This window comes from Macrobrachium nipponense, chromosome 15 (assembly GCF_015104395.2).
Source record: "Macrobrachium nipponense isolate FS-2020 chromosome 15, ASM1510439v2, whole genome shotgun sequence".
Taxonomy (NCBI): Eukaryota; Metazoa; Arthropoda; class Malacostraca; order Decapoda; family Palaemonidae; genus Macrobrachium; species Macrobrachium nipponense.
In genome coordinates this window covers 52,914,639-52,938,731 of record NC_087208.1, presented here as the reverse complement: position 1 = coordinate 52,938,731, position 24,093 = coordinate 52,914,639, and the positions used below count along the sequence as shown (strand labels likewise).

Below are 24,093 nucleotides of genomic sequence, written 5' to 3'. Positions count from 1 at the left end.
ACAAATAATAAAATATTTATTATTTTTTAATATCACTAAGGACCTGTCAAAAAAATAGTTTGTGAATATTCATATTACAGATTACAGCATTAATCAAAATAAAAATGTTCTGCAACGTAAACACAGACACATCTCTGCTTGAAGAGAACTCAGATATCTTTAGGGAACCGAGGAAAAAAAAAACCGCAGATAGCGTCCGCGGTCGAACTTCTACCTAGAAATAAGCGAAATCCGAAAAAAAACCGCGGTATACGGTCGAGAGCCAACCCGGTCAAAAATGGCCACGACCAATTTTCTTAATCGACAAAAAAAAGCAAGAAAAACGTCATCTAAGGAATTACATATCCTACTAAACTACCTACTAAGTGTTCGAAGGTAGTACTGTCGAAAGTATTAAAAATAAAAATGATAGAAACCTCGCTTGTTACTTTTGACATATCTCGCAAAGCTGGCACGTAACTGAGAGCAGCTAAGAGCATATTACAAGAACCGTACTTCATATTCCAAGCTGAAGTCAAGAGAAATATCATAAGGTATATGTATGCTCTTAAAAAAATAAATAAATAAAATAAATACAAATTATGATCCGGTGTTGAGAGAACTTGAAGGTCACAACAGAACCTACATTTGTTTCAGTTTTATATAATAATAAAAATGACCTTTGAGGAAGCACACACATCAAGCATGACCGATCACTCTTCCCTCTTCAAGGGGAAAATCTCTAAACCGCTCACATTTGCATCGCAGTGCTTCAGCGTTTAATAACGATCCTTTAAAATAATTCAAGTATCTTTTAGTTCAACCAGACCACTGAGCTGATTAACAGCTCTCTTAGGGCTGGCCCTGGAAGGATTAGATTTTCATTTACGTGACTAGGAAGCAATTGGTCACTTAGCGACGGGACCTACACCTTATTGTGAGATTAGAACCAGATTATATCGAGAAAAGACTAATCACCAAAAATAAATTCCTCTGGTTCCTAACTGGCAGCAGCGGGAAGCGAACTCGGGCTACTAGATTGATAGACGAGTATGCAACCGACTCGCCCAATGAGGAAATAATAATTATCCTGTCTCCATGCAAAGCCATAAGAGTAACAGAAGACATAAGCTTAAATGTTACAATCAGTTAATTAAGGAAAGAGAGTTAAATCTCATATTTAACAACGGGGCAGCAACAGGCATTCTGAGTGACCAGCTCTTCCCCAAATTTCAGCCCACTGACTAGCTACCGTCCCGTGGCCAAAATGCGACAAGCATTAAAAGCAAGACATGCTTGGATGCCTAGAGAAAAGCATTTGAAACAGACGGCAACTTATTAATAGTATGTAACTGACTTGGTCAAAGGCAATAATACTTGAAACAAAAAAAGGTCAATATGGAACAAAATAAATGTTGTTCAATATCGTGACATGAAATAATATACCAAGACAGAAAACCGCTTTCACGTTCTTAGATTCCAAGCCATAATATGCCAGGCAGAAACCCGCTGTCACCATTTCTACATTAGTAAGTGTCTATGTAAACAACATGCGCGTGGAGTTATTTCACTGTTTTCTAAACCATGCACCAAACCAAAAATGAATTAAAAATAAATAAACCTTAGCGTAAATTTACAAGCAACACATGCCTCATTCTACGAACTATTCAAGCATTAAAAAAAAGATAAGAAGTTTTTCATTTTACAAGTCGCGTAAGAGGAAACCCCATAACCTTTGCCGAAGAAGAAGAAGAAGAAGCACTATAAAGCCGGGCTCAAGCCAACAAGCATCGACAGCTGCCACCTGGTCTGACATGCGCTCCTTGTCTTCTCTCCCCCCTCGCTCCGATCTCCCCCTTGGCAGCAGGCAGGATGGAAACTGACTGACCTCCTCTTCCTCCTGCTCGTCCTCTTGCTCCTTCGACTTGAAGGCGGCGGGCGTCGAAGGAGTCGACTCAGACTCCTGGAGGAGGGCACCGGGGTCTGTAGGATCGACCTTGGGAAGATGGAGTCGTCTGTTGGAAGACGACCCGCTGGAGAAGGTCGCGTAGGCAGGAGTGGCTGTAAATACGTCCCCGGAGGCCGAGGCGCTGGAAGGACCCGACTCGGGGGTGGAGGGTAACTCAAGCTCCTCCTCCTCCTCCTCCTGTGGTCGATGGTCCTTAGCCATCTCTTCGTCGTCGTCTTCCATGTCCAAAGACGGGGGAGGAGACAGTGGGGCTACCTGGGGGTCCTGTGGTTTAAAGTCAAGTTTGATAAACCGTAGGGTCACACTCCTTCACGATAAAAAAAACATTCCAATAATAATAACCCAAAATACATTTTATAGACAGATAATCAATCCTTAACGATAAACCCACCTCCCACAGTCATACACTCCCAACACCTTTCCATCAACTTGACGCAACGTCGGCCAGAATACAAATTCTACCTGTCTGACAAACACAATAAGGAACAAATAACAAGCAAATTTAGCTTAAAACAAGGGAGGCCATATACCTACACACTTCACTTCAGTTTCACAAGGCCACGGTTCGATTTCGTTAAAACATTCCTCTTCTTCCAAAGAGAGGGAGCAATGTGGGTTACGTTACTGACTTCCAAACAAGCGAAATATAACTGGCTTTAGAATGATTATAATTATTATATATAGGGAATTGCAACTAACTAATTTCCTCTCCAAACGCACAAGCCGTCCGGCGATACCTTCACACGTCAACGGATCAAACTACACTCCAGATATAATAAAACTTCATGTTAGAATGCAAAGGATCGCGGGAGGTTCGCCAACACTGGCATACAGATAGCCAACAGGCAACCAACCTACCATCCATCCAGCCATCCCGGCGACTGGCCTCGGCGAATAATCATAAAAAAAAAAGAACCATTTGAATACAATCAAGTTACGTCGCCATACGCGATGGCTGTGCGTGCCTGCAGGAGAGATCGGTAAGGACGTTCCAGTAGGTTCCAGCAGAAAAGCCGCGGCCATAGAAGGAAACCGTAAACAGGCTGTGGCCATCCCAAGGATCCTTTGGTTTCACTCGCGTCCGCTGCGGATTCGATAAACGTAAAGAACAACACTGCAGGGACTTCCCGCGGGGATGTATTTAGCATAGACTATGGAATCTAGGCCCACGTCCACGCGCTGGGACCTATATGATGTGGTCATTCAGCGACGGAATAGAAATTGACAGTAAAAAGGTCTGAAAGGTGTAACAGGATCAAAACCTCAAAGCAGTTGCACTATGAGTTAATTGTTAAGAGAGGGTTAAGGAAAAAGAAAAAAAAATAGAGATTATGAACGGAGGTACAGTAAAAGGAATGAAAGGGGCTGCAGCTCTGGGCCGAAGGGTCGCTGCTAAGAACCTTAAATAATGCCAGGTGCACTGACGGCACTAACACACTCCTCCCCACCCCCCACAACCCCCCAATGGTGTTAAGTGCCAAATTAACGAGATGGGGACGACGACTGAATTAGCAGAAAAATAAAATAAATCTCCAAACATATCACAATGAAATGGGAACAATTATGATAAATTTTAGAGAAAACAAAGTATAATTATATAAATAATAAGTAAATAAATAAATACATGACACATATAAGTAAGCAAGCAAGCAATACGTAATAAATCAAGTAAATAAATTAAATACATAAATGAGTAATTAAACTAAATAAATAAATAAATGAAATAAATAAGCAAGTAAATAAATAACAAAGTAAATGAAAATCAATAAATAAATAAACAAGTAATTAAATAAATAAATGAGTAATTAAATCAAACGAATAAATAAATAAATAAAGGCACAGAAGGAAGCACTGATCTGCAGTCAATGAAGCGAGCAACAGACCACGAATAAAGTTGCAGCAAAGGAAGCAAAACAGAGAGAGAGAGAGAGAGAGAGAGAGAGAGAGAGAGAGAGAGAGAGAGAGAGAGAGAGTTTGCTAAACGTCTCCAACACATCTCAAAATGCCAGGAGGGCCGAAGAGACCTATAACACAAAGGAATATACTTCCAGCGATTAGTGGAATTGTTATGGTATTTATGCGCGTGCGCACGAAACAGCATGTGCAAGTGATTACGCACGAACGTGCATATGTATTGTTTGACAGTTGGGTAAAATGGTTTATATATATACATATATATATAGACTTCAGGAGGGTCCATGATACACATGTTGTTAAAAAGGCCAAGTTTATTAACACCAAAAAACGTTTCGCACTACTTTTTGTTTTCTGTTTTACGTGCTTTTTATGCTTTTACTTTTTATTGTTTTAACTTGTAAATTTTAATTACATTGTGAATTCCTTTTATGTTAATAATGTATTTTATTGAGTCTTTTTGTACTTTTTCACAGACTGAATGATGCACTGAGTAGTGCGAAACGTTTTTTGGTGTTTAATAAAAACTTGGCCTTTTTAACAACATGTGTATCATGGACCCTCCTGAAGTCTATATATCTTTCTGACTGGAATATTACATATATATATATATATATATATATATATATATTATTATATATAATATTAATATATTATATATATATTATATATATATATATATATATATATATATATATATATATATTATATATATGATAATATGTAATATTCCAGTCAGAAAGAAAGATATATAGACTTCAGGAGGGTCCATGATACACATGTTAAAATTATTATGTTAATAATGTATTTTATTGTGTCTTTTACTTTTCACAGACTGAAGATGCACTGAGTAGTGCGAAACGTTTTTTGGTGTTAATAAACTTGGCCTTTTTAACAACATGTGTAGCATGGACCCTCCTGAAGTCTATATATATTGTATATAAACCATTTTACCCAACTGTCAAACAATACATATGCACGTTCGTGCGTAATCACTTGCACATGCTGTTTCGCGCGCACGCGCATAAATACCATAACAATTCCACTAATCGCTGGAAGTATATTCCTTTGTGTTATAGGTCTCTTCGGCCCTCCTGCATTTTGAGAGTGTTGTTGGAGACGTTTAGCAAACTCTCTCTCTCTCTCTCTCTCTCTCTCTCTCTCTCTCTCTCTCTCTCTCTCATATTATATATATATATATATATATATATATATATATATATATATATATATATATATATATATATATATATATATATATATATATATATATATATAAACAACAACATATCCCCTGTGAAAGTCAGTTCTTCCAGACAGAACGTTAAAACGCAACTTACGCAAGAATCCTATGTGAATTATCTTAACTGATACCTTGAACACATGTAGGTATTAATAATAATAATAATAATAATAATAATAATAATAATAATAATAATAATAATAATAATAATAATAATAATCCTTAGGACACCAGAGTAGATGCGAAAGAAAGAGAAAAAAATGTATAAGTATCAAGACCTGAAAATAGAAATAAGAAGGATATGGGATATGCCAGTGGAAATTGTACCTAAAGCCATAGGGACACCGGGAGGCACGATCCCAAGATCCCTGGAAAGGAACCTGGAAAAACTAGATGCCGAAGCAGCTCCAGGACTCATGCAGAAGTGTGTGCTATAGAAACAGCGCACACGGTGAGAGGAGTGATGGACTCCTAAGGAGGCAGGATGCAACCCGGAACCCCAGACTATAAAAACCACCCAGTCGATTAGGATGACCTTGATAGAAAAAAAAAACAACACTTGTCAAAGTAACATTCACATACTAGAACAAGGTTTTATAACTTAACGCATACGTCAGCATTTTCTATTTATTAACATGGAATAAAGCGCTCTTCAAGAGGATCCTACCAGCAAGACAATGAAGTGAACATACATCCCAACCATTTAATTGCAAAACCCAAACTATATATGACCCATTGTTTGACAATCAAAAGGAGCTTTTTGTGTTGTCATTCATTCATAGAAGGGGGAATGGGAAGGTTGCTAAGAAATAGTATCCAATTTCAGCATTTTAAATAAGAATGCCATGTCTCGCGTTTAATTAAGAGGTAAATAAAAAATATATATAAAAAATTCGTGAGTTTTTCCTTTGCCGTCGCAGTGCCTGTACACTTTCATAATTCTAACGACCAATTAAGTGACATTAACAGTGTGGAAATTATCAGCAAGTCAATCTACCTGACCTTTTCTGTGCGGAAGGAAAGTGATGTAATAATTTAAGCTCCTTGATGAAGTTTAATGAATATCTAACTTTCTGTAATAATACAGGCAACTAAATACTTCCTATTGTACAACAATTCTCTGTAATAATACAGGCAACTAAATACCTCCTATTTTACAAGTCAAAGTTTACAATTAAGCTTTCTTTTAAACATTAAACAAATAAATTATAAAAAAATTATCAAAATACATAGGAAAACAACTTAAGCAAATCAGCCACTCGCCACTCATTCCCAAAGATTATTAACAGAAGATATACAGCCGGGAAAAAATAATAAAAAAAGACGCGAGAAACGTCATCGATCAAGCGACAGGAACCTTCCCTGATGAACGACCCCTAATTGCAGGACTTTTATATTCGATTGCAGGTCCTTTATTTTCAATCAGCCCGATCGTAACTATCACTTACTGGGCACAAGAGGGTCGTCCCTCCCCCATAATTGGCGGCCTATAATGAATTCATGGAAGGAAGGGAGGGAGGGAGGGAAGGAACAGAGAGAGAGAGAGAGAGAGAGAGAGAGCGGAGAGAGAGAGAGAGAGAGAGAGCTACAAGGATTAGGATGTCTCAAAGACTTATTAGTCCATCCGAGGAGACATCTTGTGCTCACTTATCTCTAGGAGCAGGTATACTGTTCACTCACAGAGTCCTAATGATTTTGTCTAGCTTTCTTTTAAACTCCTCCACACTGGTGCTGTTTACAACTTCCACGTGTCACATAATCTTGTATGTGAAGAAGTTCCCATTGTGGGATGTGTTGTATCTCTTCAGTTCTAGTTTCCATTCATTACTTCTTGTCTGGTTTTCGTTTAACGTAAATAGGTTACTGTCTACTTTTGTTATACCTTTCAGTATTTTAAATGTTTCTATTAGTTGTCCTCGCAATCGTCGTGTTTCTAAGAAGAAGAAGAAGAAGAAGAAGAAGAAGAAGGAGAGAGAGAGAGAGAGAGAGAGAGAGAGAGAGAGAGAGAGGAACTTTTTACCCTAAAACGCAACTGACTCTTCCTTTAGTCCAAACCTCCAGTAAGACGGACGATTACCCTCCATCAATTTCTCCCAGTGATGGATGTCTGAATACCGTGAAAAGGTACAACAGCCTTTAACAAGGGGGGGGGGCATTAAAAAAAAAAGGGGGCATAAAAAAAAAAACAAAAATGGCGGCATATATGGAGATGGGAACGTGCCTGGGTACCGGGTACTATTATACATCACGAGAGTTTTCTTCTTCGGTGAATTTACACGTACCGAGGAGAAGTTAGAAGCTCAAGCGTCAATAAATTCTTTTTATAAAAGACCGCTGCATAATTATTGTCGAGACCCCTCCCCCCAAAAAAGAAAGGAAGATGGTACAAGTACTGAACAACTATTGATAAATCACAACTCACAAATGACTGAGTTATAAAAGACATGTATTAACAATGTTAAAAAAATATTTATCATAGAAATGACTGAATTATAAGACATGTATTAAGAATGTTAAAAAACATAATAATTATCGTCTATTAATGTTAGTAGAAATGACTGAATTATAAGACATATTAACAATGTAAAAAAAATATTTATTGTTTTTTAATGTTTAATGTTAGTAGAAACGACTGAATTATAAAACATATTAACAACTGAATTATAAAAGACATATTAACAATGTTAAAAAAATATTTATCGTCTATTAATGTTTAATGTTAGTAGAAATGACTGAATTATAAAAGACATATATTATCAATGTTAAAAAATATTTATCGTCTATTAATGTTAGTATAAATGCCGAAATTATAAAAAATATAGATTAACAAGGTTAGAAAAACACTTATCGTCTATTAATGTTGGTATAAATGCCTAAATTACAAAAGACATGTATTAACAAGGTTAAAAAAATACTTATCGTCTATTAATGTTAGTAAAAATGACTGAATTATAAAAGACATATATTAACAATGCTAAAAATAATATTTATCTTCTATCAATGTGAGTAGAAATAAGATTATTATCTATTGATAAATTTGCGTTAGATTAACATAAACTATTGGAATTAACCTCATACTCGTATTACGGTAAAATACGGTTTTCAATTGATTACTGATACATCCATAACACATAACCAGTTAAGAACTCTGTAAATACTGAAGCAGTCTGATTTTGTATCATTAGTGTCCTCTTCACTATATCTCTAATCATAATCAATTTGTAACTATTTATACAGGGAGGGTGTTCATAAAGTCCCAGTACCATTCTAGGTAATAAATACTGTGATGGTACTGGGACTTTATGGACACCTTGTACATCACTCACAAGGTTCTACTACCGCAAGTTATTCATTCGTTTGGTGGAACCTTCGAAAACTTCTTGATAAAAGGAGAGAGAGAGAGAGAGAGAGAGGAGAGAGAGAGAGAGATGCATTCACTGAGCACCCAGTACCTAATTTGTACATGATTGATCGTCCACCAGATATAAAAACAAACACGTTTAAACTGAGCTGCATATGCTTGGAAGATGATACAATGAAATATCCCTTTCTTTTTTTATACCAACAACGGCAATAATAATACTAGTAATAATAATAATAATGCCACAGTTTCCACTGGGTTGTAGACAAAATAGAATACACGGTTGTAGACAAAATTGAATACAAACATAAAATACGAGTTCATTTCGTTAAGGGAGAAATGCAATGACTGAGTTTCAGCTACTTTCGCCAAAATAAAAAAAAAAAGAAAAAAAAGTACAAAACACAGGAAACATAAAATTCAGGCCAAATCCTGGGGCTTTTGAGGTCATTCAGCCCTGAAAGGGAAACTGGGGGTAAAAACAGGTTTGAAAGGAGATACAATCGTTAAGAAAGGAAATCAAGATGGGATAAAGAATAATAATGGAGGTATGATAAAAAGAATGAGCTAGTGGCCTAAGGGACGCCGCAAAGAACCTCAAGTAATGCCTACAGTGTAAGGCGTGAGGTGCACTGGCGGCACCATTCCCCACCCTCCCCCCGCAAAAAAAAAAATAATAAGTAAACAAGTAGTTCAGTACTACGCTTCGCAGAAGTGAGTGATTATGTCAACTTGAAGAGGACCTTACCGAATGGCATCTTATCTGTCGTGTAAATGGAAGCCGAGGGGGGCGGGACGCAGGGACACAGAAGGGCGACGACTCTTGATCTTTGCCCTTATCGTCGTCTTCGCTGTCGCTGTTACCTCCTCCTACGCCGGGTCCTCCTCTTCCTCCTCCTCCTCTCCTTCCTAAAGATCCTCCGATCTGAAAACAGACGCAAGACGAAGGGGTTCTTTAATTCAAAGAGCATGTTTCTGATAGTAAAAAAAAATCCTTTCACTTACGAGAATATTAATAAACATTCCTTAAATTACTTCTTGTATTCCTTATTATCTAACCACCATGGACACCTTTACATAATGAATGTTCTCAACTTTTCAACCAAGTTCTCAAGCGAGTAATAAAGAAAATGTTTTATGATTTCACATTTGAGTGAGATACTTATAAAAAAAATCATAATCAGAATCAATTTAGCAGAATTATTATTTTCTCTCTCTCTCTCTCTCTCTCTCTCTCTCTCTCTCTCTCTCTCTCTCTCTCTCCGTGTGAATATGACCACTTGTTTATCTGGCAGTGTAACAAATCGTAATCATTCTCTCTCTCTCAGTAACTGAAAAGACCTCAGCTAGGAGAGGAGTTAAATCCAGATTAACCAAACACGATCAAGACGATCCCTCGTGTAAACAGCTGCTACAACGTTTCGAACCTTCAGTTGTCTTGGTTTACATGAAGCGTTGCAAGATGCCCCCTTCCCCCCCCCCCCACCCCGCCCCACCCCTCCTGGTTTCTGTGGTGTTATGTAAGTTTTTACATAACTGCGTCGGTGGGACCAACACAGGTTGATAAAGGGACGATCTGTTTACTTGTCAAAAGCGTATACATGCATGTATGACATGTATTCATTCAGTTTTCATAACACTGGTTGTATTACTCGTCAAACCATGATATTTGAGACATGACTGGCTTCCAGACTGCCTGGCAGGACAGCATGACCTCAAGTTCGTAAATATATGCATCCTCTTCGAAGGAAATAAACACAGGCTGACAACTCTATATATAGCGTAAAGAAAACGCACACCTCCGTCAAGGCTGAACAATCCACGCAACAGGTCACCACCCAACTGGTCTCTTTTTCAGACTTTCACAGAATGTAATCACTTGTTGCCAAAAGACTTAGGACAAATTATACTGTTGGTATAATCTGTCAAAATCCATACCAACAATTTTTGTGTAATTTCACCAACAAACAAACCTGGGGTATAAAATATAAAAAAATAAAAAAAAAAAAACTTGAAATTACATGAACCGCCTTGGCGTCGTTGAAATAAAAAAAAAAATTAAGAAATCTGTTCTGGCTAGTCACAACTAGACTCTAAAATCCTTCTGAACAAGAAGCACAGGTAAACGGCTAAACCACAAAACCACTGTTTTCTCATTGAAAGAGCCATTTTCTTGGCAAGTGCAGTTTTCTGTTAGTTAAAACAAATGAATTTATTTGACTAAACCAGTAATAAACATTTCTTAAATTACTTCTTGTATTCCTAATTTTCTAACCACCATGGACACCTTAACACATTAGTTTTCAAACGAGTACTAAAAAATGTTTTATGATTTCACATTTGAGCCAGATATTCTAATAAAAAAATCATAATCAAAATCAATTTAGCAGAATTATTTATTATTCTCCCGCCCCCTTCTCTCTCTCTCTCTCTCTTCTCTCTCTCTCTCTCTCTCTCTCTCTCTAAGGTGAATATGATCATTTGTTTATCTGGGCGTGTAACAAATTGTAATTATTCTCTCTCTCTCTCTCTCTCTCTCTCTCTCTCTCTCTCTCTCTCTAGTTGAATATGACCACTTGTTTATCTCGAAGTGTAACAAGTTGTAGTCTCTCTCTCTCTCTCTCTCTCTCTCTTAAACGAACAGGAAACCCTTTTTACAACAGATGTATCGAATACTTTCAATTTACCCGAATTCTTTATCCTACAATACCTATACATCACTATTAAGTGATTAAAATCTACGTCCACGATATCACGTTAATAAGCTTATTAACACAGGGATGGTGACGTAATAAATATATAATTATTTATTGTAGTGTATTAAGCTCATGTAGCGTATCCTAAGTATCTTACTATAATGGGCGTAATGTCTGTCCGTCCGTCTGTCATTCAATCACGGCCAAACGGCTGGTCCGATGGGCATGAAACTTGGCAGGTTTATAGTGGGCACCCATAAGAGGGTTTATAATGGGGTTTCATCCTACCTCCCGCCCCAACCCATTCCGAAGGGAGTGGGGGTGAGAAGGGATTCCCAGAACCGGAGCTGGTTCTGCCCGTGAAACGACTGGTTAAGCCCCTAGACTTAGTTGCTTCACGAATTTTCATACATAATTTCTGTATGCATATATTTGCTAGTGTTATTAATTATGTGATGCTACTTCTAAAAAATGCGGTATGACAACATTCGACTGAGACAACACAATAAAAAGGCATGCAACTACAACCGCATTCATATTAATGACGTTATATTATCACAGCAAATATTCTTATTTCGAGACAGGGTTCATAAAACAAGCGCTGGGACCTACGAGGTCATTCAGCGCTGAGAATAATGCTGAAACAAGTGGGTTGTGGATAATAAGATGGGAGGAAGAGAATATGAACGGAGGTACAGTAAATGGAGATAAAAAGGGTAAGACCCTTTTCTTCATCTTACTTCCTCTGATGGAGATGCAGCTTCGATGCAAGCATGGGAAAGTCCCTCGTGCAGATCACCGCATCTGCCTTTCAAGCCTTTTCAAGTCAGGATAAAGAGAATTCTATTAGTCAGGCTCGCGAGGACACCTATAACAATCGATGAGGAAGCCGTACGGTATTCCTGCACCGCTCATTTTTATACATTAAACCGTCATTTTGATATTTAATTTTGCTGTCTGTTTCTATTCAACAAGCAGTTACGCCTACACGGGGGTCCTTTCCCAAGGTCAGACACTTTGAGGCATGGTATCGAACTTAATATTAACAGACTCTTCCCAACCGAGAACAGAAATGTGTGTGTGTGTGTGTGTGTGTGGTGGTCTACGGCAACCTAATTTTAAATATCTTGCCTGGGTCCGAATCCCACCATGGAAGGAAGTGCTTCTTCATTCATTTTTCATTTGGATTTCAAGGCTTGCTGAGGTTTGGCAAAAAAAAAAAAAAAAAATAAATAAATAAATAAAATAAATAAATAAATAAATAAATAAATAAATAAACAAATAAATAGAAAATAAAAAACTTTAAAATCTTGCTTGGGTCCGAATCCAACCATAGATGTGTTTCTTCATTCATTTCCCATTTGGATTATTTGGATTTCAATGCTTGCGGAGGTTTGCCAAATAGAAAAAAAAAATGGGGTGGGAGGGGGCTCTGAAATTTACGAAATTTACGAAGTCACTTTGGCTATTAAAATGTACACACAACACACACACACACACACACACAAACTCCAACCTCCAGATGTCGTTTAATATGAAAGTCTCTCTGACTTGGAAATAATAATACCGAGGGGGGGGGGGAAGGGGGGGGAATTACAATTCATTAGCGGTGGGTCACCTGTGGATTCGACCCGCCACTTATCAATTATTTATAATTCCCCTCAGGTGTTACTTCCGAGGCGGAGCGAATTGGACATTAAACGACACTTGTAGCTTGGTGTTCGTGAATATTGAAAAAAAAAAATAAAATGTCACGGTGACGTTGATAAAAACGCCCTCTTACCAAAACGGATGCTGGATACTGGGTAAATGACGTGTGACGTAGCTACGCAGTGAAAAGGTCAGACACGTGGAAAAATATTTCAACGTGATGAAAAAAAGTTCAGCACAGTTGGAAAAATGTATCAGTGATCAATTATTTATTTATTTAATTTCATTTCGGTTTGCGTGGATGGTATGGAGCTCGATAACTTAGAAAATGGTATGGAGCTCGATAACTTAGAAAAAGATATATATATATATATATATATATATATATATATATATATATATATATATATATACATCACACTGACGCGTGGGGAGAGTTACAGGAGACAGACACGACGCACAGACAGATGGAGGCAGTATTGGCAAAGACGGTGTTAAGAAAGGTTGGATTGGAGCCAAATCAATGACCAGAAAACTATGTTTGTAAGCAACAGGTGTGTGTGTGTGTGTATTAATACCTTCACTTAGTTTCACATGATAATGTAAAGGTAAAAAAACTAAGATATTTATGAAAAAGCACAATTGGGCAAAATATGAAAGCATAATTGGCTAAATATGTTATTAACTCATTATCACAATAATTAAATTTATGGAATAAACGAGTTTGTTATGACTATTCCTAAAAAGCCACTATCAATGAATACCCAAGATGCTCTCGAATTATGTTATAACACAAAACTACATTTAAGTGTACATCTGGCGAAATTCACAATCATCATTTAGAGATTGAAATGTAAATATGTCCAACATCTTTTTAAAAACAGATAATATTCTGACTTTATAGGGGAGACGATAACATCCCCACAATGCAGAGTAGTGAAGGAAGTCTTGAAAAGAAGACTGAATTCAAACAGCCAACGTTCATACAGATTCCTACCTTGGATCGCATCTTGGTCATTCGTTCATTATTTGCATGACAGCAGGGAAAACAATTCAGTAAGGTTAACAAACAACAAACAGCATACCTGTGCGTGTATATTACCGGTTCGACGACACTTCTCATCGGGTTTCTTGGGTTTCACGCTGCAAGGAAAAATAAGATGCAAACATTAATGTGGAATCTACATCACTAAAATTGTAAACAAAAGCTACAGTAAGTGAGGATAGGGTGAGGTGGCATGCCACAGTATTAAGTACGTGTGAATGACAGGTGCCTGGAGACATCAAAACAAATTTTAGAAATTCGTGTGGGGGAAATAAAATCTTATCACATAATCATCGGATAATAAATGCAAAACAATGAATAAGGGTCTTTTACTGCTAGGTAAACACTTATAAATAAAACTCCTTGCAACTGCAGATTCAAAGGCAAACATTCAGTACTAATTTAAAGCTTTATTAAAACAAATACGTAATCTTTGTCGGTTGCATCTTTAATTTGGCTAAATATGATAACTCGTGGACTACCTTGCAACAAATATTTTATGTGTAGCATTTAACATTCGGTCACTATTAAATTTTATAACAGAATACAGCCACATGATGGCTGTGAAAACCAGTAACATAATCAAAAGAGACAAAAGTTACATTCGGATCTTACCTCACAATCCACAAATTTGTTTGCTAAAACTATAAACATTATCTCATCAATTCATTAGTCAATAAACACTTTTTGAGAAAAGCGGACTCCTTTGGAGAGAGAAAAAAAGAAGAAAAAAAAAGGGAGGACATCCTCTTCCGGAACTGGACACATGTTATATCCCTATTTCCGGACATGGAAACTACATGTCATATTCCTTTTTCCAGAATTGGAAAAATGTACTAGATCACTTATTCCAGAATTGGAAACATGTATTCCTTTTTTTCAGTATTGGAAACATGCTATATCCCTTTTTTCAAGATAAGCAACATGTCATAACCCTTTTGCAGAACTGGAAGCAACATCCCTTTTTCCATAATTGGAAGCAACATGTCACATACCTTTTTCCAGAATGGGAATCTACAGTTGTATGAATCACTCACAACGCTTGATCTTCAAGTAGGATGGCAAAAGCAGTACTTTATAACTTATATGAAATTCAAGCAATCAGTGATTATTCCAGGTTGAGAAATTATAAATCTACCCAAATCATTTTCAGCCTAACAGATGTTTTTGTTCTTAATATCGATATTTAGCATTTAAACTTACGAAATTGACTTAAAATATCAACCGTAAGAACTTCAAATGTTTTGAAGACAGTGCTAGCAGAAAAAATATAATTAAAATCATTGTTATTCTTTGTCCACCCTAAACTTTGACAGGCCACTGAAACAGACAAGGCAGAGGGGTTAAACCAAACACAACGATAGTGAAACATGATATATTACTACAGAAAATGACATATTTTATCAAGATATATTCAAATAATTTCATCATCTTTCCCAACATCTTACTTGATCATGGTTCTGATACAAAATATTTACGTTATACAACAGTGATAGAACTCATAATCTATATCACAATTCCAATATACAGTACTGAACCCAAGTACAATAGTGAAAGAAGACACATGATCAACTATTATACCGCAAATCTACCTAAACGATACAGAAGAGTAACGTGGAACATGGGAGGAAGAAGAAGAAGAAAAACCGTTTGGTGATCGTATGCTGAGGAAGGACTTGAAATGGCAGAGCAACACTTTGATAAGGTGAGCAAAGTGGACAAAGAGAATGGAGTATTACAGTCCTGGCATTGTCTAGGCAATGCCATACACTTCAGGAGGAGAAATTTCCTATAGCATTTACTCTCTGGCTTCTGTGACGAGTACGAGATATATTCGCAGCCGTAGGCTTCCAGCTTCACAGACGAATTTTCTGTTGTTGCGATTACCACTTCCTTGCCCAATCTACTACAACTGGCCCTCTTTGCTTCGGGATACAACAGCGTAAAGCTTCTTCGAAGCTCTTGCTCACATTTATAAAGGGCTGCCGTCGGTCCTGTCGAGTTCGTGGGTAATAATTCAGAGAACACATTCTCGGATCACATAGCACACAAAAAGGACTTCTTACAGTCACGTGAAGGGGCTGACCTCAAATATCAAAATATAACAAAAAGTCAGATAAAATTCATCTATATATTGAATCTTGTATATGTACATGATTAAAATGAAACACCGAATAAAGAGAAAATATACTCACATCGTAAAATATTGACTGTCCACTTAGTTATAAAATCTAGTAAGATTTGTTTCTCTTTGCAGAAGTGGAAGGCAATGTTGGCTTTATAATAAAAAGAGTTGTGCGTCAGACAGAAATAACATCAAAATGAAGGGGGGGTCACATCCTCCGAACTGATCCACCTGAACGCACCATTGCAGTTTACAAAAATTACCCAATTTCGGTGGTTACCAAAGGTTAAACATGGTCCCCCATTCATTTCAACGTCATGACCTAGAATGTGTAAGCTTAATTGTGAAACATACACAGGCACTAAATCTCCCCTTCTGTGAAATGTGTGTTTCTACCACTGCTCTTCCACAGCTACTCTTCTTGGGGCAGAGCTGTGTGAGCAGCAGATTCACTGTCCTCTTTTGAAGTGGAATCCCCAGTCTTGGTTGCTGGTAGAGACACAGGAGCCCCTTCCGTTTCGTTCTCGCGATGAGAATCTATATCCTCTATATAACGTTGGTCTGGAAGAGAACAGGTTTCACCCGATTTCTGCTGCACAGATTCTGGGTTAGGAGAGGAGGGTGCAGGAGCCCAATTTTCCTCCTGTGGTGAAGAATCCGAGTCATGCCGGATAAGCAGCTTGCAAGGCATACCTGGAGGTGTCCGTGTCGGTGCATCTCCTCCTAATAGCAACATACTAGGGCCCTCACTTGGTTCCAGAACTAAAGAAGGGCGGGGGGTGAGGGAGGGTCTGGGCGTGTGGAAAGGTGTGCCACCATGAGGCTGGCTACATTCAGGAAGACTCCAGTCCCCACCGCTATTTGGCTCAGATCGGAGTTCCCAGTCTGAGTTGTACTCTAATGATGGACGTGGAGTAGACCAAGGGGTGCCCTCCGGAGGGGTTCGGTATGCTGGGGAGCCCAAAGGAGATGATTCGGCAGAGGAAAACAAAGGTGATGCTGCCCTTGACCTCGGGGTCCACCAAAGCTTAGCTGGACCAGGTGGTAATGACAAAGAATCTCTTCTCATTAAATCACTAACATAACAGTCTTTCATAGTATCTCCTGAAGGATCGGCACACGCCATAACAGAACAGGCAACTGCTGAAGAGGGAGCCACAAGACTGTGGACGGTTGGAGCAATAGTACCGAGCTGTAAGGGACGGGAATGAGATAAGCTACGGCCAGATGTAGAAGAACCAGCTGGAGAGGTCCCTGGCTGACTCAGAGTACCAGCTGACCATCGCCGATTGTCCAACACACTGCCTTCCTCAGCTGCACCCAACAAAGGACGTGTCTCACTATGAATGCTTTCATCCACTGGGATATAATAATCTATGGATTTGGATTCCATGTATTTGGAAGGAAACTTTTCATCACCTTGTTTCAAAGTTCTGAAATTGTTGAGGGAACTACCACTAGTTTTGCGCTCAGGAGGTAACCGACTTTCCGTTGAATCTGATCGACTTAAACCATCTGACATCTGATCGGATGAATCGGCTTGTACTTCAAACAAAAGATCAGCAGACTCTGTGAGAGAAGAGGTGCTCATTCTCTCTCCGTGGTATCTCTGTTGAGATTCACTATCACTGTGATACTTACTCAACACAGTTTGTGAATCACGAAAGAAATGAGAGTCAGAAGTTGTGACGGGAGATAGGTCCTCCAAAGAGGCAGTGTACGGTGATGAAGAGAAAGGTGAAACTGGGGAGGCTAAAGCCAATACTTGTGAGGTGATGGACTGGGGAGAGATAAGAAGGGGAGAAAGATTGAAGGGCGAATTTGACATTGCCCCACCACTACTATCATCCCCTCCATTCTCTCCACCACAAAGGGGCAAAGTTAAACTGGATGACAAGGACAACTGACGGTGATCTTGGGCCAAGCCATCGTCACCTTCACCAGAGCTTTCTCGTCCACTGCGCCATCCAAGAGATGACTGTCTTTCAGTTTCCGATGAAGTTTCTTGTTTATGCTGGTTGTACTCTGGCATAGGCGAAGGAGAAAGAGGGACTGGGGAACGGGATGATATGGAAGATCCACAGGACACTTCTTCCACTTCTTCGGGTAAGACTGAGAGCTTACGAGACATCCTTTAGCAGCGTGCAATAATACAAACACCCATTAATGAATTAGCAACAAGCTACTAAACATTTAAATTTACTTTTCAATTAGTGCAGAAATAATTGTGTTGAAATTACGAATGGGAATGTGCTACCTTTGTAAAACAAAAATGACAGTGTTCGTTCAGTAACGTCATGTTACACCATGTAAAAGCACTGAAGATTCCCTACATAAATTTACTCCAGAAACCTGATAGGGTTGTTTAAATGGTTGAAAAAATATATATATAGGAAATTGATAAGTCACATTTTAGCATTCAGTTCTCCCTCCCCACAATCTGACAATATCACAAAATGACTAGAAAACATTAATCAGGAGACAGAGGAAGGTATGGGAAAAATGAGAATGAGAGCAAACATGAAATTTCCAATTCTGATATCAAATAAAATAAATAAAACAGTACTCCAATCGAAAGTTTAGAAAAAGTAATCAATAACATATACCGATACATACATAGACACGTAAATTTTACATTACCCTGAGGTTTCCCTACCTAATGTATATTTGAATGTATGCAGTCATGACACTAACAACCTCAACTCAAAAAGACCTAGGCTAACACCACGTGGTACACAGTTCATGCATTGATCAGGTCTGACAGATCCCAAGGACAAGGTCCTAGAGATTCTGAGGCTGGGGCTGGGTTGACCTGGTGGGACAGAGTTTACTCCCCATCTGTTGCTCACAAGTCTCCGATAAGTAAACGGGTATAGCATCTGATGACATTAAGAAAAAAGCATGTGGAAGCTAGCACTCTCAACATTAAGATTTGCTGAGACACCTTACCGGCCAACCCTTCTAAATGGTAAATTGGTGTATGGTGGGAGAAGTTTACCTTTTGTGAAAGATCTCAACACAAAACCGTTTTCCTAACTAGGAGTGGTAGTACTTCAGAAAATGGGTAATAATGCTCAATATTACATCCATACTATACCCTGACACACACACACTGCCATTCACTTCTATCCTGCTGTGCAACTGGGATTCCTGAAATAAAGGCCTTTCATTCCCAATCATTCTTTCACTCCATCTATCCAGCTATATGCCACCTTCTCCATATCCATATCATAAACCTTCCACGAAACTATCATCCCCCATTCTTTCCACATGGCTAGACCATCCCTGAATGCACTAGTGCACCCTCTCCAATTTGCTAAGCACTAACCTTTTCAACATTTCTTATGTAAACAATTCATTCTCAGCTATTGTGCCTCCTCTGTTTAGATTGTATTCAACGTCTAAACTTTAATTTCATTATGGACAGTTGACAATACGAGCCACTGACAAATTCCAGCCTTAGGTTCCGACTATAATCCCCTTTCCAATTTTTCCACTCACCCAGATACCTTTTTTGCATTATAAATAATGTATTGCAAACGCAAATATATAATTAGTATGTAAGTTACCTGGCTCTGTCTAGTCCACATAGCAACATAATGCTGCAACTTTATCATCATTACAATATCTGTAAAGCTTAGGGAAAACAGAAGGTTGCCCCTATATCGGTAATATATCTGACGACCCAAAGTATAGAGTGCACATATTAAAAAATCAAATACGTTATATCTACTTATCTCGGAAATAATGTCAGTGCCTTGCAATTATGGACCACTGACTTCAAAAACTTTATTTTTAAAAGTATATTCCTCAATCCTGTAGAAGATAGAGTGAAGCTTCCAGGAAAATGAAGTTACAATCTCTCATTAATTCAAGTTAGTGTCAAGTTTGATTCGTGTTTAGTTGCACAACGATGAATGTAGCTTCCTCGAGTCTTGAACTTGACTAAAATTAATGCAAAACATAATTTTAATTTATATATACATAAATCTGTGTATAGACACATATACACACAAAGGTATGAGCCACGTTCCAAATTTTCGTGATTCAGATATACACATATGCACAATGCACATACGCATACATATATGTATATATATACATATATACACAAGATTGTTGTTCCTGAAATTGAAAGAGTTCTCTCCCCCACGTGTCTGACCTTATTATAATGACCTCGTCTCTTGCAAATACTCAAGAACCTTCACTAATTTGCCGACGTGATTCATCAAAAGATTAACCAGAAATTTAACTCTACCCATTTACGTTTGATGAACTCATACCGCTATCAGATGACACCTTATAATACACGTGCCTAGAATCGTGTTACATAAAACAGACAAAATCCACGATCATTCTTATACCAAGAAACTGAATTTAATATCGAATTTAGGCCAGAGGCCAAGTGCTGGGACCTATGAGGTCAATCAGCGCTGAAACGGAAATAGAGAGTAAAAGGTCTGAAAGGTGTGACAGGAGGAAAACCTCAAAGCAGTTGTACTGTGAATCAACTGTTAAGAGATGGTGGAAAGTAAGATAGAGGAATGAATATGAAAGGAGGATGAAGAGGGTTGCAGCTAGAGGCCGAAGGCACGCTGCAAAGGATTTCAAAAAATGCCTACAGTGCCCCGCATGAGGTGCACTGTCGCCCTACGGGGCATACTAAGAAATTAAAAGTAGAAGTCAATCAATATGAAAGGCATTGCAGCCAGGGGCCAAAAAGGACACTGCAAAGAACCTTAACTAATGCCTAAAATTAAAATGAGGAGTACTGACGGCACTACCTCGCCCCCCCCCCCACTAATATGACACTAAAAAAATTAAAATAAAAAAATTAATATAAAGAAAACTTTCTGTAAGATATCATGTGTAATGTACTTGACGCCAGAACACATACATAATACTTAATTAAATGTATGGATACATAAACCAATCAAGGGCATAAACATTTGCATAACAGGTGAATCCAAATGCAATAATTATCCGTCGTCTCATTCCATAAAGTAATCCAACAGCTCAAACTAACTAGTATCACCGTCCCATGCTAAAAGCAAATAATTATTCGAGCTAATTAGCACAACTGAGCCAGGCTCCAGTAGCGATGCGTCCGCTTCAAAAGGCAATGAAAGGATTCGCTGTTTTTAGAGAGAGAGAGAGAGAGAGAGAGAGAGAGAGAGAGAGAGAGAGAGATATGGGCAAGAAACGTAGAAACGTTTGGAATATTTTTATTATAAAATAAACTACTATTTAGTGTTATCCTTTAAAAAGTGGCATATGAGAGAGAGAGAGAGAGAGAGAGAGAGAGAGAGAGAGAGAGAGAGAGAGAGAGAGGTTGACATAAAAGACAGCATAATTACACCCCTGCCGTCCCAATACATTCTCGACGCAACAAGCTGATTAAATATCCTACTCCCGGCACGAAGACGACTCTGAACACAAAAACTGATTTTGTGACGTAATAATTTGCGAGAGAATTTTGTCAGCTAAGAAAATTAAATTTATGGCTTTTTTTCTAACGCTATTTGATAATTCAATTTCTTCAGGTACTCGTGTTGATAAGGAATCTCTTTTCATCTTCATAGCTTTGGAGCTGAAAGCCAACAGGATCTACCTGTGTGTATGTGTGTGTGTAATTAGTAACACTATCTAAAAACTAAATGGGATTTTTGGTTGAGATATATATTAATGCAAACTTTGCTTTGGTAAGGGGAGTGATTAGCGCTCTCTCTCTCTCTCTCTCTCTCTCTCTCTCTCTCTCTCTATCTAAAAAAAAAAAAAAAAAAAACCATTAGGAATTCCGGAAAGGCTTACTTCTGGATATGTACTAGTAATTAAAAATAAATAAGTAAATAAATTCAATGCATCCTAAGACAAAAATAAATTACACAACTTATCTAAATTTGTGATAATGTTTTCGACAATGCCATTTAAGAAACTATCTGGTTAAAAACTGCTTTGGCAAAAGTTTTAAATTGTTGGAGTTTTGAATTAAAATAGCTTCAAGTTTTCGCGTATGGGTTTTTATAATACTAACAGACATACAGAGATGTTTTTTTTAATGAATAACTCCAAGAACGCTAATATTCATCAAGGTAATTCGTTTATTTACTATACAATTATTGCCTACACACTGCATAAGACTACGAGAGAGAGAGAGAGAGAGAGAGAGAGAGAGACTAGCAAGTGCTTCATCACCGAACACCAATACTTATTCCTCGTCGTAAATGTCAACCAAGAAATTCAATTTGAGCCAGCGGTGCACTGACAGGCAATTGATTGCGTGCTTTCAACTGTGACGAAAAAGCAATGGGGTACAAAAGCATACGTAATCCTTCAAGTGCTGACAGTCGATGAGGTAAAGCTTATAAAAACGAAGCACAAAACCTGTTCGGAAGGGACAAACACGGACAATGAAATAAACAATTTCTTTTCCTTGCGTAACGAAAATTCTTGCCTCTTAAAGAATGCACAAAGAACACTTCACGAGACAGACAGAAAGGTAAGACTTCATTCTACAGCAACAGGTTAAAAATGTTTAGGGGAGATGGAAACCACATGGCTGATGGCTAAAAGCCTAATGTTTGGAGTAACAAAATCCCTTCTCTAAGAAAAATCATTATCTTACTTCATTTCCTTTTCCCTTTTCTTCCTTATTATCCGTGCTGAATGGCTCGCTGTTTCTGTAAAGGTCCCACATCATCATTCAGCCGTTGGTAGTCCACTGCAGAACAAAGCTTTGCCTCAGTCCTTCCACTCCCTTCTGTTAATGGTCTTTCTATGCCACTCTATACTCGCAAATTTTCTTAGCTCGTCAATCCATCGTCTTCTCTTCTCTTCCCTTCCTTCCCCTGCTTCGTTTGCAATCTCTAGGGACCCATTCTGTTATTCTTTTCGTCTATCTATTATCTGACATTCTCATTATATGTCCTCCCTACGTCCATTTCTTTTTCTTACTTGTTGTTAGAATATTATCTACTTTAGTTTGCTCTCGTATCCATGTCGCTCTTTTTCTGTCTCTTAGTGTTATTCCCATCATTAGCCCACATACTATACTACCTGACAAATCGTACAGCCGACAAAGGTCCATTATTTATTCCTTCACGAGAAGAATGCATTTAGCAACTGAATATGACAGAGGCTTCCTTCCTAACAAGAAAGTATTTTGCAAGTGTTAACATCATCACTTGAACCATTTAAAAAATAATTAGCTTCGAATAAAAAAAATATATATTATACATATAACATCGAGACAAATTTAGCAACTGAAAACGTCATAGGCTACCTTCCTAACAAGAAAGCATTTTACGAGTGTCAACATCTGCTTCGAATAAAGAAAATAAAAAAGAAATATAGTCGGGACCCCATGGTGTCTGTAGTACCCGGGACTTAATAAGCAACACCTGAGAATTTGTCTTAAATAATTTACCTACACTTCAAAATCAGTAAAACAAATACTTTGCCTCCTTATAATTGGCACCAGGAAGAGCCGAGACATTAAACACCATTACAATCGCCCTTTATACGGCACGAGAGCTGTCCTATCCGCCACATTCACTGACCTCCGACCGACCTTGGCCTCTTTAAAAACCACGATGTTTATGCCGTATTAGTAGTAGCATGAGTCAACAACACTTCAACTTCAGCTTGAAAATATCATCCTGTAGCATCGTGACAGACAATCACACACACACATGATGACTGACGGCCATGAAGTCAAATAAATACGCCTAAAGAAAATGGGACGCCACTTAATGAAATATTTGATTTTCTTGAATGAAGTTGTATAATAATTCAACTGCATCCAAGAGAGAGAGAGAGAGAGAGAGAGAGAGAGAGAGAGAGAGAGAGAGAGAGAGAGATGAGAGAGAGAGAGAGAAGAGAGAGTAGGAGCTTGAGAGAGAGAGAGAGAGAGAGAGAGAGAGAGAGAGAGAGAGAGAGTAGGAGCTTATTTTCACGAATAGGCTCCCTAATACGAGAGAGAGAGAGAGAAAGTAAGATAACTGCAATTTATTTTCAGGAATAAGATCCATACGAGAGAGAGAGAGAGAGAGAGAGAGAGAGAGTGGATCTTAGGAAGGAATGAAGAAATTAAAAGCTACCATTACCAGCAC

At 38.1% G+C, this 24,093-nt stretch overlaps 1 protein-coding gene across 11 annotated transcripts in view; it reads right to left on the bottom strand.

Annotated features, from left to right (window-relative positions):
* The window catches only part of LOC135194931 (uncharacterized), a 1,136,289-nt gene that overhangs the window by 53,843 nt on the left and 1,058,353 nt on the right, over positions 1 to 24,093 (bottom strand). For 9 of the 11 annotated variants that reach the window (XM_064221135.1, XM_064221136.1, XM_064221137.1 and 6 more), the window contains 3 exons: positions 13,898 to 13,955; positions 9,215 to 9,391; positions 1,868 to 2,212 (listed from right to left, as the gene is read on the bottom strand). In XM_064221135.1, coding sequence (XP_064077205.1) covers positions 1,868 to 2,212; positions 9,215 to 9,391; positions 13,898 to 13,955 — 580 coding nt within the window. Of the gene's footprint in view, positions 1 to 1,867; positions 2,213 to 9,214; positions 9,392 to 13,897; positions 13,956 to 15,255; positions 18,115 to 24,093 lie in introns of those variants that run through there. The other 2 variants (XM_064221140.1, XM_064221139.1) reach the window with 2 other exon arrangements.